At 41.0% G+C, this 25,595-nt stretch overlaps 1 protein-coding gene across 1 annotated transcript in view; it reads left to right on the top strand.

Annotated features, from left to right (window-relative positions):
* LRP1B (LDL receptor related protein 1B) overlaps positions 1-25,595 on the top strand; it is a 1,288,869-nt gene that overhangs the window by 1,129,589 nt on the left and 133,685 nt on the right. The window contains exons 65-68 of the mRNA XM_045032831.1: positions 1,635-1,728; positions 8,368-8,484; positions 8,596-8,715; positions 13,469-13,588. Of these exons, the coding sequence (XP_044888766.1) occupies positions 1,635-1,728; positions 8,368-8,484; positions 8,596-8,715; positions 13,469-13,588 (451 nt within the window). The remainder of the gene's footprint in view (positions 1-1,634; positions 1,729-8,367; positions 8,485-8,595; positions 8,716-13,468; positions 13,589-25,595) is intronic.

Raw genomic sequence — 25,595 nt, 5'->3', positions numbered from 1 at the left:
ATCCAAGTGACCTCTTTCTCCAGTGTTTGTGTCCAAGTTCAGGTACAGTGAATTGCAATAGTCCAAGCTAGGAAAATTGAAAGTATAGATTACAATGGCTGGGTCCTCATATAAGAGGGAACAGGTAAAGCTGTATTGCCAGGCAAAGAGAAAAAGGGCATTTTTTGCTAATAGATGATCTGTATGTCAAGTATGAGATGTAATGGGATGGGGAGACTTTGATCCCAAGGTTTTTTAATGGTCTAAATGTAATTTTCCCAGGCCACTGATGACCAACAGTTAAAATTGTTTGGTGGTTTAAGCGAAATGAGTGGATGACTCTAGATTTGTGGATTTTATCTTTTATGAGAACATAGCCATTATCATCTCTATCTTCCACATTTCCCGGTGGAATTATTGTAATTAACTCTACCTGAGCTTGGGCATAAACACTGGATAAAGATTGGAGCTGGTGGTAAGGCTTGCAGCTGCACACCTTATGATAGAGGCAACATGGGTATACTACATCATCCACTTTAGAATACTACTTGAAAGCCCTTTTCTACAAGGCCACGTAAGAGTTTGGGACCTGGCTACTTCACAGGACCCACCTTATCTTCAGTGATTCCCAGCTATCTTCCACAATAATAATTCAGCGTTTATACCTCAGTTCTAACTACAGATCACAAAGCATAATTGACGGCAATATCCTGGTTGTGGAAGTCCCTGGCAGAAAAACTTAGACTGAGCTCAGATATAATGGTATTCAGATTAAGGTGAAAAACACACCTTTTAAAAAAAAACTTCCTTAAGGATCAATGCTTTTAGAACAAAACAAACAAACAGAAAACGTATACTCAGTCAAACTCCTTTCCCCTGGTGGAATTTACAAAGTAAAACGTGTTCTGTTTCTGGGCTTTTGTACTCCTTACTTTTGTGCAGCACTTAAATAACCAGGGATAAGCACCATATAGAAAAACTAAAATAGATTACCAGTATTCTTAAACTACCCAGACTCTGCCACTTGATGTTATTGGCAAAAATAATTTGTGGTTTCAGCTTAACTCCTAGAAGCATTCTTCTCTCAGCGATAGTGAAGGAACAGCAGAGCTTCTAATTGAGATTAAGGGCAATATTGGCCTTTTGAAGGAGTTTACTTAACAGATTTTTGCCTTTTGAGGAATCATGAGAATTAGGTTGTTGTTCCATTGATTTGATTCAATTTACATAAAAGTGATTGTATAAAAACAAAACTGTGTATTTGGTTGAATTGTTAAGCAACTTCAACATATCTGCTGTTACTCAAATTCATTCTGAAAGAATGTTATTAAATATATGCTTCAAGAGACCCAAGAACAGTCCTTTAAGGAATGTAAATTTCTATTTTGAATTAAAATTGAAAGGACCAAATCCTGAGCTATTGTAAAATGGGATAGCTTTACTATCATTGGAGCTACACTGATTAACACTATATGAAGATCTAGGCCAACGCTCCTCAAAAAAGTATCTTGTACAAAATCAACTGTAGATGCACATTAGGGAAACAGGTATAAGTTTTGAGCTATGAGTCTAATTTCTCATAAATTATTTTGTTTGTATGAAAAATATTCATATTTAAGGCTTTTTTGGGGGGGGCCCTCCATTTCTTACTACAGTTCCGTTGCAAAACTGATAAATGTATTCCATTCTGGTGGAAATGTGATACTGTAGATGACTGTGGGGATGGATCAGATGAACCTGAAGAATGTCGTAAGTACATTCTGAATTTAAATCCAACTTCTTTTTCCATGATGTTCTTATATAAGTTACTGTAGTGACATTTGTTCAACTTTTCTCTAAGTGACTCTTGCTACAATTCTGAATACATTTCACATAGAGTTTCCTGTTTTAACAAACAATGCAAAAGAATGTTTTGGGGATTAGAATTTACAAATCAGGTACAAATGATTCTGTGAGATGCACTATTTTTAACCATCTTACGTAACTTTGGCTCCGTGTGCTGGTAGTGGTGCAGAATCAGCAGATTTCTCCTTGATAGTCTCTCAGACTTCATATAGTAGTCTCTGTAATATTCCCCCTGTCAAGTTTTAGATAGTTTAAAGTCAATCATGATGATGTTCTCAGCATCCCAGAGGAAAGCTGTCATGGTTTTGCCATGACAGCGAAATGCAAGTTGTCTTAGGTATTGGAAAACACTGTTTCTTTGGAATTGGTTTACTTCATTTTAATGTCTAGAGGATGATGCTTCCTTTCATCCTCAATCGCTAACTGCTTATGTGATTTACTGTATCTCCAAAAATCAAAAGATCATGAGTGCATTGTATCTATGGTTGCCAACTCTCCAGTATTGTCCTGAAGTCTCCAGGAATTAGAGATAAATGTTTAATTAAAGATTATGTCAAGTGATGAAACCTGCAGGAATATGTACAACCAAAATTGGCAACCCTAATTGTACCTTCAAATTTGTACTCACAACAAAATTTCACTCCGCTGCATTTCTCTTTAATTCTAATTCACAATCATTTCATTTTAATCTTGTGCACTAAAATTTGTAATCCACATCTTAACAAAGAAATATGGTGAAGCAGAATAACAATAAGCAATTCTCATATGCTTCTAAATCTTTTGTTATGGTGCCTTTTTCATTGTCACAAGTTCAATAATAGAAAAATACTTGATCTTTTTACTTTTTATGACAAGTGTGACGGGTCTGGCACCCCAGCACCCCCTTGTGGCAGGGGCGGGCTGGGGGGCCTAGTGCCGCGCCACTCACTTGTCCTTCGGTCTGCCCCTGGTAGCCGGCGTATTACGGCCTACCGGCCAGAGTCCATAAACCCCCCCTTCGGGGCGGGGTAGCACGGCCTAGCGGCCAGAGTCCATAAACACCCCCTTCGGGGTGGGGTAGCACGGCCTAGCGGCCGGAGTCTATAAACACCCCCTTCGGGGTGGGGTAGCACGGCCTAGCGGCCAGAGTCCATAAACACCCCCTTCGGGGCAGGGTAGCACGGCCTAGCGGCCGGAGTCCATAAACACCCCCTTCGGGGTGGGGTAGCACGGCCTAGCGGCCCGAGTCCAACAACCTCCTCCTCGGAGTGGGGTAGCACGGCCTAGCAGCCAGAGTCCATAAACACCCCCTTCGGGGTGGGGTAGCACGGCCTAGCGGCCAGAGTCCATAAACACCCCCTTCGGGGCAGGGTAGCACGGCCTAGCGGCCGGAGTCCAACAACCTCCTCCTCGGAGTGGGGTAGCACGGCCTAGCGGCCAGAGTCCATAAACACCCCCTTCGGGGTGGGGTAGCACGGCCTAGCGGCCCGAGTCCAACAACCTCCTCCTCGGAGTGGGGTAGCACGGCCTAGCAGCCAGAGTCCATAAACACCCCCTTCGGGGTGGAGTAGCACGGCCTAGCGGCCGGAGTCCATAAACACCCCCTTCGGGGCGGGGTAGCACGGCCTAGAGGCCGGAGTCCATAAACACCCCCTTCGGGGCGGGGTATTAAGGGGTGGGGTAGGGGGACTCGGGCCCGCCCTCTCCACCGAGCCCCGACCCAGGGCCCTGATTGTGGCAAGCTCTCCTTGCCGCCCGCTCAGCGGGGATCCGCCCGCAACACGCCGAGCAGTACTGCAGCTTTAAGGCTGTCAGTCTCGACAATCCCCCTGGGTCACTTCCTACCCTGTCTAGCCGGACGTCTGCGTTGTGGGAGCGGTTCCCCTGTAGGTCCCTCACGGCCGGCGTCCCTCCCCGGGGTGTCCGGGGCGGCCTCTGCTCAGCTGGCGCCCCGGTCCAGACTCATGGGCTCTCCTTCCGCAGGAGCTGACGGTCTGCATTCTTCTCCCCCGGTGGCCAGCCCAGACTGAGCAGACCTGCAGCCTTTTATACCGGTCTGCCAGTTGGAGCATGCCCAGCAGAGCTTCCTGGGCGTGGCTTCCTCTGCTAGCAAAGAAGGGTTAACCCCTGCTGTACCAGTGCGGGGCTGTCCCGCCCCGTCACAACAAGTTACTTTACTTCATTTATCTACCTAGAACTCTGCTCCTTACTGACTTGTCTGTTTATGACATGGACATTGTAGTAAATCACATGCAATAGCTTCATCCTTGCTAACATGTCAAGCTTTACAATTTATTGAATTTCCATTGCAGAAAAATGGTCAGGATATTCTGCAATGTGTGAACCAAACTACAGGAGTTTCAGTACCCTTAATTTAAGTGCAAAGGTTTAAAAAATATTTTATTAAACCCTATTCTATTTACCCTCAGGGAAGCCAGTTAAATAGTCTGTAACTGTATCCCCATCTGTGAAATGGGAATCACTAAATATTGTTATATCATGGGTTTAGGAGGGTTTAATCGCTTATGCCAAAGCCCACTGAAGTCATTGGGAGTCTTTCCCTTGTACTCAGTGGGCTTCAGATAAAGGCTTGAATGTTTGTAAAGTGTTTTGAAATTCTTTGTTGAAAGGTGCTATAAAAGGGATAAGTATTTATCACTTGTCCCAACTGCCCATGTGCATCTCCTTGGTCATCAGGCTTCTTCCCTTTGTTCTCCTGCTACTCCTCTTTGCAATGCATTTTAAGAGGCTAGGCCATAACTCTGTGTGCCACATATGATCAAGACCAAGAGTGAGGGTTAGGCTCCAGAAACTTCTTATCCCTTAGCACCTCTGTTTATAGCTTGAAGCATTTTGGGTCGTCCACAGATTTATTAAAAACAGAGAGAAAATGGAAGTAAAGCAAAATAAATGGTTTGCATAACAGACCTCATCTCAATACTTCACAAAACTCAGTGAGGTAGGCTTCCCTTAACTGTGGGGACATCTACATTTCAAGCTGGAAATGTAATTCCCAGCTCAAGGATGACATACCTATGCTAGCTCTGAATGAGCTAGCACACTAAAAATAGAAATGTAGCCACAGTGGTACAAGTGGCAGGAAGGGCTATCTACCCAAGTATGTACCTATCATCTTGAATGGGTACATGCTTGAGCAGCTATCCCTTATGCTGCTCTTGCTACACTTCTATCTTTAGTGTGCTCAGTCAGCGCTAACACATTTATGTCTTCTTAAATTGGAAATTACAAGTTGACATTGAGAGGAAAGATGATTGTGGTACCTCAGTAACTCAGGTTACTCAGTGAACAGTCTCTCAAGGACATTGCTGTGAGGTTCCTTTCCTCTTTTTTGCACTTACGGTAATATGAATGCTTCCTGCCTGTCACTCCCAATACTCTGGTCTCTCTGGCAGCAAACACAGCTATTATATGTAAAATATGTAAGATGGTCTTAAATTTTCTGAGGACTAATATTTAAATAATAATAATTTGAAATTTTCACAATAAAATAAATGTTCCTGATCTAAACTATCATTTGAGTGTCCACTTTACACATAAACAGGAGAAGACAATTCCTATTTTCCTAGGATGTCATGGTGGTTTGTGTTGAATAGGATTCCCCAGAACATTCTTGGGAAGCACATGTCTGACAGCAAAGTAAGTCTCAGTTGTAGACAATCTGAGCATCTGCTGGAGTATTATCACAGCTCAGAGTTCTGGATCTTGGTCATTGGTAGCTGCTAGATTCCAAAAGATTTAGAGACAGGTGATGGAAATGATAGCCCTGAAAGAATCTGTGTAAGAACAGCTGTCAGGACAGCTACCTTTATCAGAGAACAAGCAGTCTTGAGTTTGGTGTTCTTGAGTAGTGTCTACTTGTTGCAGATACGATGCCTGGCACAAACACTTCATACTCTTTGTGGCACATTTTGGGCTGAATGTTTATTTTCCTTGTTGGCCAGAAGGTCTTACCTTTGGGGGAAAAAAAGCTTGAAGAGAAAATGACACATCAGCAGGGTCTTTACCCTTCCATATTTTATGAAAATTGTGTTATCTGACTCATTTCTGATTTGAACAAAATCTTAATCTGATTTAGAACTGTTTGATTATACACTTCACAGAGAGAAGTGCAGGTCATTCCCTGGTGAAACACAATATCCATGTTTTTGATCAGCTTGGAAATCTCCATCCTGGGAGAACTGGAGTAGCCCCTTGTCACCTGTTGAGTACCTCGTCCGTATATTAAAAAGTAGACCAGTTTTTCTGACTCTCACATTATTAAGGGTCTATTTCTGGATGTAAGGATTCAGGCTTAAAGCCTTCCAACACTAACAAGACACTAATATTTAAATTCTTAATGGGACTATCCAGTTTGCACCAATTGCATACCCTCATCTCACTGTCTGCAGTGACTTACGTTTTGTCTACATGGTACATTAGTCCACATGAGAGGGCATAAATTCTAGTGCATACTAGCATATCACACATTAGCTAGCGTATGTGAACCCTGCCGGTGCACACTAAAAGTTCCCTAGTGTGCATTAATGTAGTGCTGTTTATGTTCCTCTAAATTTCTGATACTATCTTTAAATGTGTAAACTACTTCTTGAAATGCACAGCTTCCAGGCAGTCTTCCTAAATTTAAAAGCCTTGTGGCACATTTGGCATTTTAAACATGCTATCTCTTTAAAAAACTTGGCTAACATTTGCATTTTATTTCTATATCAGAATGTAAGAATGGGCATATTTTACCTACTTTAGCTGGGATTGTAACATTGGTTATTGTTGCATAAGTCTTAGCTCATTTCTGTTCTGGGCTAAGAGTTGAGAATGTACTTGCAGATAAGGAAATTATTCTGTGATAAATTCACAGTAGGATTTGTTACAAATCTTTCTAGGGTTGTACCCAGAATTTCTCTAGTTGGCTATATTTTCCTTCACCAGATTATATATTTATGTACCATTTCTTGGGCTTTGGTCAAACCCAGAACTCAAAGAATCTCAGATTTATATAATAATCCCTTCAATAGTAATAACTATAGATTCTCTCATGGTCTAGAGAGGACAGACGTTAATCCTTTTAGTGAGATGTTTTGTCATAGCCATTTGGCAACTTGTCAGCACAGATGGTTTATCTATTGCCTACACATTTATAGCTTCAGACAGATCTTGGTGTCCTGGGTGAATCCCCTTTATAATTTAACCAACTCTCTGAGGATTCCTCCAGAATAGGGGAATCCCCAGGCAGCTGATAACTTTTGTATCCTATTCTGTTTAGGAATCAGAGTTAGGGATACACGTTTTGTACACTTCAGTACTTTCTAACTTTGACTATAGAAGAAAACAACTGACAGAGGCACTAAGGACTGTTGTAACCTCCTCAGTGGGAAGTTCTTGTCACTTTCCACATCAAAATCAAACTTTCCCTTTCAAAGGTTTGCACAGGGACTTCCACATCTGCATCTCTGCTGTTTCTTATCTCAACTTGGAACTCTTACAAAGTTGCCTCTCACCAGTTGACTTTCTTCTTCAATCTTGTTTCCATATCATCTTCCCTTCTGCCTTCTGGAATCCCTTCCCAAATCATTGCTCTTGGTCTCCATCCTTTCTTTATTCAAATCCCCATTGAAAGCTGACTTCTTCCCTAAGGCACATAAATGCTAACCAACACAAATAAAAATAATAATCATCCACTTAAGATAGCAGCATCCTCTTGGTGTCCCAGTGGGTCCTTGTGTTTTCTGTTCGGATTAAAAAATCCACAGAGTGTATTCTCTTCTGTTTTGTACATCTCTTAGCACACTGATGCTTACAAATAAATAGTAATAGACATGGTTGCAAGATCTCATAATTACTACTGGTTATTAAGAAATGCACATGCAATAATTATATAAATCTCCTCTTCTAATAGTCCTCTTCAGCCAATCAGAGCACAGGGTTTTGCATGCTGTATCCTTACTGAGAAATAACTCATGTGCAGTCATCATGTAAATGAGACCCTCCTCAGCATTAGTGCTACGATCTTATAATTGAAAAATACGTGTTCAGTTATGGTTTAGTAACTACAGAATATTCTGGTTGAGTCCATATATCCTAATTTAATAACTTTTAAATATATTCAATTAGTCCATTGAAGAGTAATAATATAATTGGCACATTACCATCCCTGTGATAGTGCTGGTAATTTTTCTGTACTTAATGAGATTTTTTTAACCTCTGTTATGTTATAGTTTAAAGATATTTTTAATATAAAGAAATAGATATAAAAACATCCAAATGATTTAATGACATTTTCTCATTGTGGGCCAATCCAAATGCCATTGAAATCAATAGGAGTCTTTTCACTAACTTCAGTGGGGCTCGGATCATTCCATGTATTTGATCCGAATATTCAGAAAGGAAAAATCCATGAAACTTCTGTCTGATATGTACACTTTCACATTGGGGTTCATACATAGTTTAAAGTAATTCAATATACATTTTGAATAGCAGAAAAGCTTTGTTTATAAGTTTTATAAACCCTGTATGCAACTGTGCAAGATTTGTTCTGGGGTTTTTTTTCAGCTGAATTTAAATGTCAACCAGGACGTTTTCAGTGTGGAACTGGACTTTGTGCTCTGCCAGCCTTTATCTGTGATGGAGAAAATGATTGTGGGGACAATTCTGATGAACTCAACTGTGGTAGGTGATTATATGTAGCACAGAACTCAAAAATTGACTAAGATCTTTAGCTAAGATTTAAATTCTCATGAGAAACTCATCTGGAAAACTTTTTTTCCATCTATCTTCCAGACACACATGTCTGCCTGTCAGGACAGTTCAAGTGTACAAAGAATCAGAAATGTATTCCAATAAATCTAAGGTGCAATGGACAGGATGACTGTGGTGATGAAGAAGATGAAAGAGACTGTCGTAAGTTATGTTTAAAGAGTTTTGTATTTCACAGTGATGGATAGTTTTAAACATAGAGTTTAAAATATATATGTAAAAGTTACTGTATGCCCAATGAAAAACAGTTAATCTTTTGGACTATTTGACATACAGTACCTGAGATATTCTGTGTACAAAAATCAAATATTTCTGTCACTGACTTCAATTTTTTGTAACCAGGACTATGAGAAAAAAAGAGAGAATTGATTTTTAGAAAATTATATGGGTCTCTTATTTGGGTTAAATTGTATATATTACTATGACCACTCCCACCATCATCTCTTGTCTTCTCCTTGGTCTTTTAGCATTCCTCATGTGACTCTCTGCCATGGCCTGATGGCAACAAAATTTACTGGGAGAGGGGGATATCTTTGTTCCTGCCCCTTGACTGAGAGACAGTATAGGTTCTAGAACTCTATCCTACAGCACCTCTCCTTTGAGGTTACAGAGTTCTCTTTTATGGAAGGTCTGTGCAAATTTACCCATATGACATAAATCTTAATTTTAAAAAAATCAAAACAGAGAAAATTGAATTAAAGTAATTCATTTCAGCTAAAATATCTACATTTACATTTCTAAGACAAACTAGATAAGATATTTTCAGCTTAGTTACAGAGGGGGAAGATTGAAGAGTTTACATCTTGTAAATATAATCTCCTCTCTCTGATGTTTCTGGTCTGCCTATCAGCACCATACTGCCATCTAGAGAGAGAGATGGCTCTGTCACTCACTCAGCCTGCTCTTCAAGCCCGCACTGATCCAGGGCAGCTACCCCATTTGTAAATTGGTTTTCTCCAGCTTCACATACACAATGGCTTGGAGACTCCATGCATTCTTTAGAAAAGGGCCATTGCGGATATAAAGACCCTTGAATGTTGATGATTAATAATCACCTTTCAGAAGCCTAAGGTAGCTCAGTTACTGCTTTTCAGGAACCACATTGCCTGGTTTTATCTTGTTTCAGTCAAGCCTCTTGTTAGATGAAATCCATACGCAGTTTTTTTCCTTTTTTGCCATGTTTTTGGATAGTGGCCCAGATGCTTTGTCGGAATTACTTTTACAGTACTGCACTATGACATACTGCACTAGGCAGTGTGACCTAGTGACTAGAACACTGGACTAGGACTCAGAACACCTGGCTTCTATTTCTGTCTCTGCCAGTGGTTGCTGTGGAATCTTGGGCAAGTTACTTCAGTTCACCGTGCCTCAGTGTACCGATATGTAAAATGGGGATAATGATACTGCCTGCCTTTGTAATGAAATGCTTTGAGATCCACTGATGAAAAGTTCTATATAAGAGCAAGGTATTATTATTACAAGTACTCTTACTACATAGGCATGACTTCATGATTTTCCATCTCAAACACTGCAACATCATGCTAAATCATGAAAACCTGAAACTGAAAATGACTAGAAACTAAATATAAATAAACCCAAGACTTTTCATTGCCCAAGCTGAGCTAAATGCAAAAAGTCAACAATACTATAAATAATGAAAAGCAAATTAGATGATACATCTTTGTTTAGTTTTAATAATCTAGGATTTATTTGTAACACTGCCAAGAACATTTGTTTGTTTTCTGAAATATGAGATCAGATTCTTTGCTGTGCTGAATTTATGCCTGGGACATTGTGGTGAGGGGGACAGTCAATTGGGAGGGGAGCACCAGTGAGCTGGTTACAGCTCCATGATTATCATCCCAGTTCCAGTGCAGATTAGCACAACCTAGAATGTGCTTAGATTGTGCCATATGGTAACTGACTCCAAGAGACTAAGCAGCTTGCAAAGCAATCCAGACATAACTCCTCCCACTCCTTTCTGTTCATGATGTGCCCACTGTGCTGTGGGCCAAAGGGCAGGTGGCTTAGAACCTGGCTATGAGAACTCTACAGCTGATGGGAAATCCATATAAAGCTACATGTTTTGACTAACATTTGTTAGCATACACACATTCAAGGTCATTTTCCATTCTACTAATTTGCCATAGGCCATAATATTGCCAAATAAGTCCATGTTCATGGCCAGTCTTTTTTCTTTCTTTTTTTTTTAAACTTTCCAAGAAAATTTATGAAAGGACGTCTCCTGAGATAGTGAGATAAATACATTAGGAAGGAAGTGAGAGAAGAAAATTACTTTTTGATTGGTGAATAACTAGGGATAGGATCCCTACAGGAAAGGGGCATTAATTTTTTCATACTCCTGGCTGAGCAGAAAATAATCACATGCCATCTCTGATGTGAGGAACTTTTCTAGCACTTTTTGTAAGGATTTAAAAGGAAAACCCATGAGTGCACTAAGAACCAGGTTTAGTTGCTAAGGTGGAAATCCTGGAAACTAAAGACACCCATACAAAGCAGCTTTCAGGAAATAGGGAAAATTAGCAGCAATTCTTTACAGCAAAATCTTCTGTTACCTGGGCTATTATTTTGACATTGTGAAGTAGTTTTCAGTCTGGTTCTTCAATTTATTACTTTTCTTCAAAACAATGAAGACAGAGCAGAAGGTTTTTGGTAGCACTAGACACTGTTGTATACAGGGAGTCCTCAGACTTATGATACAATTCCTCAGAATTGCGTTGTAAGTTGAAACGTTGTAAGTCGAAACAGCTTTTCCCATAGGAATCAATGGTATGAAGGGGAGATTGGTTCCCGAACCAAGGCTTGATACACTATTTTCACCACAATAACCCAGATTTTTGTACTATATGAATTATAGATGACTAATGTCGCAATTTCAATGTATTTACTGTACACTGTATTTTGTAGAGAGTCTTCGGATAAACATATAAACTCACATATGCTGCTCAGAATGCCAGCAACACAGGCTCAGAAAGCCAGGGAGAATGGCACACATGCTGAGCCTTAGCCAGTCACTGTTCAAGCTTTCTGATTGGCTGAGCCCAGGGCCGGGAGCCAATCAAAAACAACCTTACTTGGCAACAAGCTACCCTGCTGCCTCAAAGCCAATCAAAAGCAACCCCTTCCAGCTCCATACCAGTACTGTATAATGCAACCAGCAAGTGATTTCAAGCAAACTTTATGCAAATCAAGCGTCATAAAGGCGAAACGAGCAGTCCATTGAAAAGTGCAGTAAGCGGTGTCAGGCATCGTAAGTCAGAGGACTCCCTGTATATTCAGATTTAATAAAAGGGGCCCAAAGAGTCAAAGGTATTAACATGACCCTGAAGCTGTCCAACATTAAACAGTTTTAAACATTGGTTGGGGTTTCCTATGCAAAACTCAATCTGCTTAGCACCATGGCAAACACATACTGAAAAATATTACATTTTATTAAATGGGAAAAAAGGGAAAACCCATTAAAGCATTTGAAATGTAAAGTATTTAATAAGGCTTACATTTTAACATCATCCCTTGTTCTCTTTACCCTTTAGCTGAAGAGAGTCTTTGGAAGGAAAATAACCCTTCTTTTGACAGTCTCTTAGTTAGTATTAAGATGGTAATAACTGTCTTTTAGAGAAAAAGAGAAGTTAGTTCGGTTGGGCTACAGCTGCTGCTGTTGTTAAAGTCTGATCCCATTTTCTAGAAGGCAAAACACGACAAACATGCACAAAAGGGGAAAGAACAGCAGAAAATGCAGCTGTCACTGGTTTTAACCTGGAGTATCAGAGGGGTAGCCGTGTTAGTCTGGGTCTGTAAAAGCAGCAAAGACTCCTGTGGCACCTTATAGACATGTCTGTTAGTCCATAAGGTGCCACAGGACTCTTTGCTGGTTTTAACCTGTAACCTTGCTGCTGCAAAACTCAGCCACAGTACACAGTTTTATCACCACTCCGAGACCTGGCAAAATTGTACCATGATATTGCATATAGCTGTCTCTTTCTGGTCACAGGCTTACAACAGTGTTGCAAAACATGCAGTCTTGGCCAGCTTAGTCATATTCTTATTAGACTGAAGGAAAAAGGAGAGGGTTTGGAAAGAGAAGAAACAAGATGGAGAATTGAAAAGAACGAACAAGGGAGAGGAAGGGGACATGACAAAATCTCACATCCCATGTAGTGGCTGGGATATAGCTGGAACCAGTGAAGAGGGAGATGTCATCTGGGCCACTTCTTTGGTCCGGTCAGGACATGTCTTGGGATCAGGATGACAAAAGTCCAATGATGTTACAATGGATCTCTTGGTTCCAGGAAATGGTGAGGATGGCAACCAGGATGATGAAGCTTGCTCCTTCCCCTTTGTTTCAGTCATCAGATGTCCATCTTTCACTTCCTCTTTTCCTCTCAAAGTCTCTTTATAGGTACCCACAGTGCATTGCTCACACTGTTGATGATAGTGTCCCAACTGTGGACACTCTCCTCTGACAGAGGGAGTAAGTGTGAACATGCAATACCGATTTTTATTATAGTGCTTTTTGAGTGTCAACATAACTTTTGTCGACAAGACTCTGTAGTGTAGACAAGACCTGAAAGACTCTAGAAGAGAGTGATGCGCCTTTTAACTAGTATATCGTTAGCATTTGGTCTATCAAATGTAACTTATGTTGAAAATGTTCTCTCTCTAAATTCATTTGGACAATGTTATTAATAATCAAATGGATTAAATAGTAAGAGAATGCATTAAAACAGATTGCTATTTTCCTGGAGATATTACTGAAAAACACAATAAAACTCACGGAGAGCCTGTTTTTAACATTTGGGGTTATTTATTTTAACAAAAAACATTTTGAGTCTTGGCAGAAATTTTTAGCTTTAAAAATCACTTCCTTTCTTTAAAGCGGAAAACAGCTGTTCTCCAGACCATTTCCAGTGTAAAACTACAAAACACTGTATTTCTAAACTGTGGGTATGTGATGAGGACCCGGACTGTGCTGATGGATCAGATGAAGCAAACTGTGGTGAGTCTGACAACAGTCACACAAAGGAGTGCAGTCAGAAACTTTTTGTTTAAAAGTAGTGACATTGCTTTATTAAAATCTTATATTTCTAACACCAGTATCTTTATAACTTTCTTGCTCATGAAGACTTTTCCCATTTTTTAAAATTTATTTTTATTTTATTACCATAAATTGTAACGGGAAGGTTGCAATGATATTAAATATGTCCTCTGTCATTATTTCAAAGTAATCATCTGATAGAATAGCTTTATTTTACCTGTGAAATCTGTCTTGAAGCATCTGCTTTATGGACAGCAGTTATAAAACAAATGACTCACCTGAAACATTAGTGGCTTCTCTTTTTAATTCTTATCGCAGAATTACCCCGTACCTATTAATTTCTTCTACATATTTTTTGCCTATTGTATTCAACTAAATGCTGGTAAATAAAAAAAAATAACTGCTATAACATCTGAGTAGTTTAACTAGATTACATTGTGTAAAATAAACAGATTTTTGTATCAGCTATCATAGGAGAACTGAAGGAACATTCCAGTCTAAGACAGGCCTCACAAAGACTTAGCAGAGTGTACATCAAGAGTTAAGCAACCTGAAAGCAGAATTTTGTAATGACTTTTACGAATCCAATAGTAAATAGAAAAAAAGCTTATATATTTTCTTTGGGAATATTTCTTTTGTTGTTGTTTATTGCTCCCATTTGCACAAAAAGTAAAATCTTTAGCATTTTTTGCTATTTGTACCGGAAAGGTGACTTGAAAGACTTTTTAACTGCAAAGGCCCAAGTTCATGTTTTTCCAGTAATAGTTAAAAATATATTTAAAAACAGTAAAATAGTATAGGGTCCTAGAGTCACTACCTACTATCCGTACTAGTAATGTCATCAGACACTGCAGGACAAACAACAAACTTGGATTTTGATAAGTAAGTGCAAGAGGAATTCTCATTTTTGGTAAGTAAGTGAAAGAGGAAAGGATTTTTTTCATGTATTTTGTTTTAAATGTATTTATTTGTAAGCTTGAAATCTGTCATAAAATTTAATTATTTGGATTTCAAATATCTTTATTTTTAAAGGTTTTAAATTCACCTGCAATAATAGTAACATTTTATGACTTCATTATCTAACTAATACTCCCAGGTCACTTATAAGGAAAGTAGATATAGTGTACTGTAGTGTCCCAATTTTACAGATGAAGAAATTGAGAGAAACAGAAGCTAAGTAATTTAAACAAGGCTAGATAGCTAATTCTCATGGCTGCAAGTAGAATTCAGATATTCCTGGTTTCCAATCCTCACTCAGTTCATGAGATTATGGACCCTCAACCAGAAGATCATGAACAGCTTTCAGGGGATTGTAACTGCTCTCTCTTTCCTTATGGATAGTTATGGGGTGTATACCTTGAAACCCATTTCTATTCCAACATGAGATCCTAGGATGCAAAATGTTAAGGGTTCACTGCACTGGACCCATATTGTCTCTTTAAGACATGTGTCTTTGCAAACTGACATAAAATACTTTGTTCTTCTTTGAGTGGCCTACACATATTCAAACTCAGGGGATGCTCCAACTGAGCATAGTTTAGATGGGAGAACTTGAACTAGCTATGGGAATGCTCACACTGAGGAAAGGGCGAGGAGGGGCACATGAGCACTTCAGCAGGCACTGCTAGTTAAAGTTTCACCATTCATAGGATTCCATTCTTAGGAGCCATAATAGAATCAACACTGGGCAAAGCAATTTATGACTGATTCTTAAAGATAAGATCACCTATTAATCTAAACAAACTGTTCTTTTCATTCTATGGTTATTGGGGCTTATGGCCTAAACAAGTATGACTTCCTTGGATCTTTTATGAATAAGGCATTTGCAACATTAAGTATTGGAAAATTTCAGGTCCAGCACAGACAATATGGCAGGACTCTGGGCATTCAAAAAAGGGAATTCCTATCTGTAATTTGGTGATCCCACAAGAACAGCCATACTGGGTCAGACCAAAGGTCCCTCTAGCCCAGTATCCTGTCTTCTGACAGTGGCCAATGCCAGGTGCCCCAGAGGGAATGAACAGAACAGGTAATCATCAAGTGATCCATCCCCTGTCACCCATTCCCAGCTTTCCATTCCAACAGTATAAAGAAAGGAGTCTTTCAGTCCTCCCATGCCCTCACTGATAACCACAGCAAATCTCCAATTTCAAGTGTGTGTGTGGGGGGGGCATCTAAACAACAGCAGAAATAAAAGTTACACCTCAGCATTCTCAAGTTAAGAGACCTTCAGTGGGCTCTCGGGTTCTTTCTACCATAAGTCTGCCACAGAGTGATATAAGTAGCTACAGACAATGCAACCTCCAGGTATTATCCTAAAAAATGTAGTGGAGGGTATGAATTCTGAAATAATTTATTAAACTTTTATTTTTTAATTTATCTCCATATAATCCTCATGTAGTCAGAATGGAAAATAGTATAAATAAGTGACTTGCTGCAAAAATAGCACATTAGTAGTAATCAAAGATATTGAAGCTAGGGAGTTTGTTGATTGTGATTTTGTATATATGGTTCTGTATGAATGTGTTAAATAAAAGAAATATGCAGTGTTGTTGTAGCCGTGTTGGTCCCAGGATATCAGAGAGACAAGCTGCGTGAGGTAATATTTTTTATTGGACCCATCTCTGTTGGTGAGAGAGACAAGCTTTCAGGCTTACTCAGAGCTCTTCTTCAGGTCTGGGAAAGGAAGAATCAAAGATCAGCATAAGCTCAAAAGCTTGCCTCTCTCAAAAAAAAGATGCTGGTCCAATAAAAGATATTACCTTATCCGCCTTGTCTCTCAAATAATAGAAGTAACATACCAAACTGTATATAAACCTAAACATTCTCTTATAATCCAAATTAGTTTATTTGCAATAGAACAAAGCATACGATACTATAAGTAGCTTATGAAAATTGCTAAAATAATTTTGAATCAGCTATTTTATTATGAAAGTACAATATAATAATTAACAGTAGCGGCATGGAAAATGAGATTTCACTAAAGCAATAGAAATCTGGTGGCTTTAATGACTTTGAACCATATGGCATCCTCTCAGAAAAGGAGACAGAAGAATTTGTTATGTTTGTTAATTAGCAAATTTTTTTATGTTTTTCCCCATAAAAAGAGAGAGAGATTTGGGAGTGCAATGAAGGGAAAATCTATAGGAAGGGGATCCCACAGTCCTGTTGTGCATTATGCTTTTCCCATCCCAAGGACCTATACTATCTCTAAAGATACTATCCACTGGGTCTCAACCCCCTAGTGTGAGACAGATCAAACACCCTGGTTCTTGACTGTGGAGTGAGGAAGACTATTCAGCATCTTCAAACCATGTCTTTGAGGCAGAACGATAACTGTAATACATGAACTTGCACTACCTTAGAGTCAGTTACTTGTTGCAAGAATACCAGATTTGCTTGCAGATGTCATCCCAAGAATTGAGGCACCTCATGGAGACTCCTTTAAATCCAGTATGAGGTTGTCCTGGAGTTCCTCAACTGGTAAATCCTCAAAACAACAGTCTGAGTCAGCCAAGATGGCTGAGCAGTGAGGCTCAGCGTAGATGCTAGATACACTGGCAGAAATCTAGCTTCCCCCTGGCAAGTTCAGTTAGGTAGATAACTTTGGTGGTGAAGCTATGTCATAACTACAAAACCCCACCATTAGAGGACTTCGCTAAGTGATAGGTCTCCAAAGCACTTCAACACTCAGTGTTTGAAGTTGGTAGTTCTGAGTTCAAACTTTCTGGATGAGGTGGAGCATCCATAGAAAATATCAAGGCACACAGCACAGGGAGAGAACAGCAGCAATACTACACACTGGTTTTGAAGCCCCTAACCTCATCAGACTTTGAAATGAAGCCTTTAGAATCTCCCTCTCTTATTTGCCAATAAATGTTCATAGCACAAGAATGGAGTATCAATTTTCATATTATGTGGTCATAATTAGATTTACATAAAATATTAGCTATGGGAACAGAGATAATTAGCACTTTGCATCGTTCTTATTTGTGACCATACGGGCATTTCAGGATTTTTTAAAAATCTGATTCTTGACCATGAGAGGAAAGCTGATCTGAATAGCTATTTTCTAAAGAGCCAGTTAACTTCTTGGCACTAGCATCAAGAGCTCTCCCAGCAGTGGATGTGCTGGAAACCACTGGCTTGAAAAGATTAGACAAGAATGATGATCTAGTATGGTGGTAGACAAGTTTATGATCCTTGTGATAATATGAAGAGTAGCAATGTTTATATTGAAAGCAAATACTAGCCTGGAATCGCAGAGATTCTTTCATTCGTTTTTGACATCAGAGCTGGAATTTACTGCTTGTTGACAATGCAAAATTGTTTATCTACTCAGTTTCATTCTTTGGATCATTGCTGAAACTCTGTAGTTTTTAGTATGTACTCAGTGATGGAAAAGTTTGATTGTTTCTGCAGTAGCTATGAACATATTTTCAAAAAATCAATGGACATTCTGAGTTGAAAACATCAAGGCAATTTTTTTTTAGGTTGGGACTATATGTGATACTTAGTTGCGTATTTCTGGTGAAACATGATTAAGTTGTCCAAAATAAGGTGTTTTTTAAAGAAGTCCACTGATTGTCTGATATAATTTTTAGTTGCCATTAATGAAATAAACAAATAAATACAAATTTTCTTTTTGAAAATCGACATCATTCTTATTTCTTCAGATAAATCAAATAATACATAAATCATATGTAGAACAACTCTGGAATTACTGCCAAAGGTCTGCCTTCTGAGATTGATACAAAATCATCATTTCTCTCTGAATATGTCAGCTTTCATAAACACGAGAAGTCTCTTTACAATAAGAAAGAAAGAAAAAAAGAAAGATAAAGAAAAGGTTACTGATCCTGAAACTTTGTTCAGAGTACAATTTATAAATATTCTTACAGACAAAATATTAATTTTAGAAGAAAAATATTTTCAGTAGGATCTACTTAAAGTAAAAGTATTTCCAATAATAATAAGTTAATGCAGAGATACTCAGACCGAGGTTCGTGATCTGAAACTGGCTCTTTAATGCATCTCCTGCAGCTCTTTGCAGCACATGATCTTAAAACACTGATTTTAATTATGAACCATAGTGCTTTTACTATGTTATTAATCAGTTGCAGTTGATAAATACTTGGTCAGTAGAATATATAGTAAATGAAACAATTAATTCCCTCTACTGTGGTTCTTTTGGGTAATGTTGATCACAAATTTGGCTCCTGAACCTCTGAGGTCTGAGAATCACTGAGTTAAAGAATATATGTAAATACAGATTTCACTCAGAGGAATGTTAGATATTAAAGCATTGAATATTTTTGGAATCAGTTACACTCAGTGTACACTCACTGAGTGTAACTGATGGGACTCAAACCCTCAGTGAATTAGGGATATGCCTACCCTGCATGCAACATCAGCTCCAGCGGACTGGGTGAAAGAGATCACTAAGATCCAACTGCCAAGAAGGCGATTCTGCAACGCTTTGTGGACAGCGAAGGGCTTGACGAGGCATGAAAGACGTCAAGGCCATCCACTGCAACCAAAGAAGTTACCAGTCGTGACGATTTTTCGTACCATTGGTGTCTGGCTTCTAAGGTAGAGAGTGGGATTGCTCCCGTGCAACTGCTCTACCTCTTAAAAAGCTTTCATGCACAGGTCTTGTGCAAATCATCAAACATCATCATCATACCACCCAAGTCCTGCAGTGATGGGGGAGGGGCAAAGAGACAGGGTGGAGGTTACCACTGGGAGTCGTAGTCCCAATCCTGCACGCAGGTGTCCTGTGGATAGGTGGTCATCCAGCTCTGTACCTGGGGCAGCAGAGTTGCCCGGCAGCATCCCAGGTGTCTGAGCAGCCCTCTTCAGGACAGCACTGCTCACCCTAGTAAGGGAGGGGCCTAGAAAAGGTGGCCTAAAAATTGCCTGCCCTACAACAACTGCCCAGCAAGCCGCGGCTGGCAGTTTAACCCAACCTGCGGCCGAAACCAAAAGAAAAATTTGAGGAAACTTACCATTGGTGTACGGAATGTTTGTACCCTCATGGATCGAGAAGCTGTTGCAAGACCTGAGAGAAGGTCAGCTCTCATTGCTCGAGCACTAGCCAGCTACAACATCGATATAGCGGCATTAAGTGAAACAAGATTGCCTGGGGAAGGTTCCTTGAGCGAACCAGGAAGTGGTTACACCTTCTTCTGGAAGGGTAAGACTGAGACAGAGGACAGAATACATGGAGTTGGTCTGGTAATAAAAACCTCATTGATGCATCAACTCCCAGACCTTCCAGTGGGTATCAATGAAAGATTGCTGAAACTAAGCTTCCCACTAAATGCCAAACATCATGCCACCATCATCAGTGCATATGCACCCACTCTAACATGCTCTGACAACTCAAAGGAGCAATACTATGAAGATCTCGACAGACTGATCAAAGCCACACCTGTAACAGACAAACTACTCCTACTTGGATATTTCAATGCCCGAGTCGGGGCTGACAGCGAGAACTGGAAAGGAGTAACCGGGCCACATGGTGTAGGCAAAATGAACAGTAATGGACTACTCTTTTTGAGCCTTTGTTCTGAAAATGACCTGACCATTACCTGAACCCTAGGTCCAAACAGTGGCATCTGATAGATTATGCCATTGTCAGAAGGCGAGACATCCGAGACGTACTGATCACCAGAGTAATGTGAGGCGTAGAGTGCTGGACAGATCACAGATTAGTCAAGATGTCTCTTCAACTTCACATCGCTCCCTCTCAGCACAAACGCCCTAAGCATGTGCGACCTGCTTTCAACATAGCCAAACTGAAGGATGCTCAGTGTTTCAACAATTTCCAGAGGAGTCTTGATGACAAACTGACATCCCACAGACAATTGATCGGTACTGTAACCGAAAAGTGGGACCAGTTCAAGCAGATAGTGACTGACACAGCAATAACATCTCTTGGACCAGAGAAAAGAACACATCAGGATTGGTTTGATGAGAACCAAGAAGAAATATGCTCAGCACTGGAAGTATAGAGAAAAGCCTTTATCGAATGGCAGGATGACCCCTCCTCAGTCTCTAAACGGGACCATTTCAAGTACTTTCAGAGCAAAACACAGAAAGACCTCCGTCATATACAAGACAACTGGTGGGAGAGCAAAGCCAAAGAAATTGAGCACTATGCTGAGACTCACAACTCAAAGATGTTCTTCAGTGCTATTAAGACTGTCTATGGACCTTCTAAACCAAGGACCACCCCCTTGCTCTCATCAGACAACACAACGCTGATTAAAGATGAAGGCATCAACGAAAGATGGCGAGAACACTTTAGCAACCTTCTCAATAGACCATCAAGCGTGAATAATAATGTCCTCAATGAAATTCCACAACAACCTGCTCTGATAGATCTTGACTTTCCGCCCACTATAGATGAGATTAAAAAAGCTGTTAGCCAGATGAGTTCAGGAAAAGCTCCTGGAAAAGATGGGATACCAGCAGAGATATACAAAGCAGCAGGTCCAGCAGCATTAGCAGCATTCCACAGCGTGATCATCAGCATCTGGGAGGATGAAAACATACCACAGAACCACCGCGACGCTACTATTGTCTCTATTTTCAAGAACAAAGGCAGCAAAGCAGAATGTGGAAACTATAGAGGCATATCCTTCCTCTCCATTGGTGGGAAGATCATCGCTTGCATCATCTTGAACCGCCTAATAGCCAGTATTTCCGAGGCAAATCTACCTGAAAGTCAATGTGGTTTCCGACCTGGCCGGAGCACAGTCGACATGGTGTTTGCTGTCAGACAAATACAAGAGAAGTGCATTGAACACAATATGCACCTGTATGCTGTCTTCATAGATCTGACAAAGGCGTTTGATACTGTCAACAGGGAAGCCCTTTGGACCATTTTAACACGACTTGGCTGCCCAAGAAAATTTGTCCAGATTATACGCCTTTTTCATGACAGGTGAAGTATCGTCTGATGGAGCCACATCAGCCCCCTTCAACATCACCAATGGCTTGAAACAAGGATGTGTTCTCACTCCTGTCCTATTTAACCTGTTCTTTGCATGCGTCCTTAAACATGCAATGAAAGATCTGGACCGAGGTATATACTTGAAATACCGGCACGATGGTTCACTTTTTGACCTCCATCACCTGAATGCAAAGACTAAGACAGTGCAGAAACTCCTTCTTGAGGCACTCTTTGCCGACGACTGTGCCCTCATGGCTCACACTGAAAATGATCTTCAGCACATTGTCAACAAGTTTGCTGAGGCCTTGCAACTCTTCGGACTAACTATCAGCCTCGGAAAGACAGAAGTTCTTCATCAACCTGCACCTGGATCAAATGCTTCTGTCCCGAGTATCTCCATTGATGGCACTCAGCTTAAAGTAGTGGAGAACTTTAAATACCTGGGTAGTGTCATAACCAGTGATGAATCACTGGATAATGAGATCAATGCACGAATATCCAAAGCAAGCCAGGCACTTGGCTGTCTGCGTGTCAAAGTTTTAAACCACCACAACATCCGGATGTCAACAAAACTGCTTGTGTACAGAGCTGTTGTTCTCATCTGTTTTGTACGGGTGCAAAACATGGACACTATATAGGTGTCACATCAAACAGCTTGAAGCATTACACATGCGCTGCCTCTGCAACATCATGAAGATCCGCTGGCAAGACAAAGTGCCCAATCTCGAGGTCCTCAAGAGAGCCCAGATGACAAGCATCGAAATGATGATCATGAAGTCACAGCTACGTTGGACCGGTCATGTCAGCCGCATGGATGCCAAGAGAATCCCCCGCCAGCTTCTGTATGGTGAGCTCTCCCAGGGCATCCAGCATATAGGTCGTCCATGGAAACGTTACAAGGACACCATCAAAGCCAATCTGCAGTACAGCGATATCAAACCTAGGGATCTTGAGGACGCCGCCAGCAACAGAACACAGTGGCGTGCAACAGTTAGAAATACCTGCATCGCCTTTGAGGAAGACTGCTGCCGCCGTCTACAAGAGGCACGCAAACGACGTCACGAGAGCATCAGCAGCGCACAATCCACTGACCGCGAACTTCCCATGCACCATCTGCAGCAAAATGTGCACCTCTAGAATTGGCTTGAACAGTCATCAGAGGGCACACCATGAGACCAACATTAGATGATCTGCACAGATTTGTCATCATCGGATCTATGGACTACCAAGATTTTTGGAATAGATTATTCCCTGTAACGGGTCGGACTCACCCCTGCGGCGCCTCCTGCTGGTGACTCTGGGGAATTAGCTCTTTCCAGCCCTGGAGCGCCCTCTGCAGGCCAGTGATCCACCTGTTTGCTACTGGCCCCGTGTCCCTCCCAGGACCCCGGTACCCCTTTAACCTTTAACTGGGTTTCCCCTTCCCAGGGGAACCCCCACCCTACTATCCCCACTTTGCCTCAGTAGTGGCTACTGCCCAGTCTCAATCTAGCCCCCGTTCGCTGGGGCAGACTGCAGTAGCCAGCACTCATCACAGGCAAAGGGAGTTTGGACCTGCTGCCTTGGCATACCCCTAGGTTGCCCCCTGCAACCCCCAGTACCTTTTGCCCTGTGCTAGGCCGCAGCCTGGGGTTTTCTAGGCTGGAGCTTCCCCAGCTCCTCAGCCATTCCCCAGCCCTGCTTCACCCTAGGTACTTTGTCTCAGTTCTCTGCAACCAGGCCCATCTCCCTCTAGAAACAGAGAGAGACTGACTGGGCTCCTGGCTCACAGCCTTCTATAGGGGCCAGCTGTGGCCTGATTGGGGTGTGGCCCAGCTGCGGCTACTTCCCCAATCAGCCCAGCTTTGAGAGCAGCAGCTCTCAAGCCCTGCCAAGCCGTTTTTAAACCCCTTAAAACCAGGAGCAGGGATCCACCCTGCTACATTCCCCTTAATTGTCCCCCGTACTTAGTGGGTTTCTGTGGCCCTGTGGATCCTCCCCTTAGGCTGGGGGGGGATCCGTTAGCATGGGGCGGGCTTCCGCCCGCCCCCTCTCCCGGATAACCCAATAGATACATTCCCCTTAATTGTCCGCCGCAATTAGTGGGTTTCTGAGGCCCTGTGGTACCTCCCCTTAGGCTGGGGGTGGGTTCCATTAGCATGGGGCGGGCTCTGCCCGCCCCGTTTCCCGGAAACCCAATAGATACATTCCCCTTAAATTTTGTGATTTGAAGGTTTTAGAATTGATTTAGGAGAGTAAAATGTTGAAACCACTAAAATGGCAAAGGGCAAGAAATTATTTTTGCAAGTAGGTAGTGGATTTTTAAAGGAATTTAGGCTGACAACTATTTTTAGTTTTCCTAGCCCTTTGTCTTAAGGAACTTCCCTGCTTGTTCTTTGTTTTTGCATTCCACTAGCAAGTTTCCACCAGATATTTTCCTAGTTCTTACTATATCTCCAGCACTTTTTTTCTTAGCCACTTTGCACTCCACAGGGGTCTGAAACTCTTTGCACTCCACATGGGTCCCCTATCCTTGTGTTCTTAGCTGTGGAGTGCAAACTGGTTCAGAAAAAAAGTGCTGGATATATAGAAAGAGTTAGGAAAACACCTGATGGAAAATTGCTAGTGGAACCCCTATCCAGAATACAAGGAAAATGGGGTCCAGCTAAAAAAGCTATCCTGCAGTTCTTTAAAAATACTGGGAGAGGTGACAGACTTTAAGTCAAAACCTATTTATGAAGTCCAGTGAATGGCAATCATACATTCAGGAATTGTCTGCTGCACCACAAAACACAGGAGGAGGAAGAAGAATAGGTGAGGACTGAAGAGAGAAGAGCTGCAGTAGGTAGCTTATACCCTGGAACTGGCCTTGAAAGGAGACGACAGCTGGAGTGAATGGGTTCTAGAAAGCTGCTAGTGAGACTTGGAACTGACAAGAAGAAGCTCCTCAGCAGCAGACCACCAGGAAACCATATGAGGAGTCAGACTTCCCAAGAGAGAGGACTGGAAGACATAGTACTGGGAAAGGCACCTGCAGATAGACAGGGCTTGTAAGGAGAGGTTTTAGCTATTTAAACACAGTGACCTTGGGCTGGAACCCAGAGAAAAGTACAGGCCTGAGTTCCGCTATCTCCCCCAGAAAGGGGAATAGGAAAGCATCCTTGAGGAAGAGGAGGGCAAGGACTATAGAGCCCAGGTCAGGGCTGGGATTGACAACCCGATACAGGGTCAAAGGACTTTTTGTCAGTGGGACTCTTTATTACCTCAAAAAGGGTGAGATTATGAACAACCTGACAGGAGTTGTGAGAAGCTGACTGTTACAGAGCCAAGCAGCTGTCTGGTGGGGAAACTGAGGCAGAGTTGCTGCCACACCAAACCCAACCATGTGTAGACACATTGTCTGGTGAGTTAGCTCCATTATAGAGCCTAAATACCTTTAAAAATCTGGCCCTAAGTATCACTAGCGATTTAGGCCTCAATTCAGCCAAGCACTTAAGAATGTGTGTAATATTAAGCATTTGCCGAAATGCTTGGCTGAATTGGGATCTTGGTTACTTAACTTTTATTAGTATCAGTAATGTTAATATTTTAGTATTAACTATATACGTTATGATAGTGCCCAGAAGTCCCATGTGGGATTGAAGCCCCATTCTGTTGAGCATCCTATAAACACAGATAGAGATGATTCCTGCCACGGAGAGGTTATAATCTAAAATAATGGCTATCAACCTTTCCAGATAACTTTACCCTTTCAGGAGTCTGATTTATTTTGTGTACCCCAAGTTTCACCTCACTTAAAAATTACCTGCTTACAAAATCAGACATAAAAATGCAATAGTGTCACAGCACTCTATTACTGAAAATTGCTTACTTTCTCATTTTTACCATGTAATTATAAAATAAATCAATTGGAATATAATCAATTGGAATATAAATATTGTACTTACATTTCAGCGTACAGTATATAGAGCAGTATAAACAAGTCAGTGTCTGTATTAAATTTTAGTTTGTACTGACTTCGCTAATGCT

Source organism: Mauremys mutica, chromosome 10, assembly GCF_020497125.1.
Source record: "Mauremys mutica isolate MM-2020 ecotype Southern chromosome 10, ASM2049712v1, whole genome shotgun sequence".
Classification (NCBI taxonomy): Eukaryota; Metazoa; Chordata; order Testudines; family Geoemydidae; genus Mauremys; species Mauremys mutica.
This window is presented reverse-complemented; position numbering and strand designations above follow the sequence as displayed.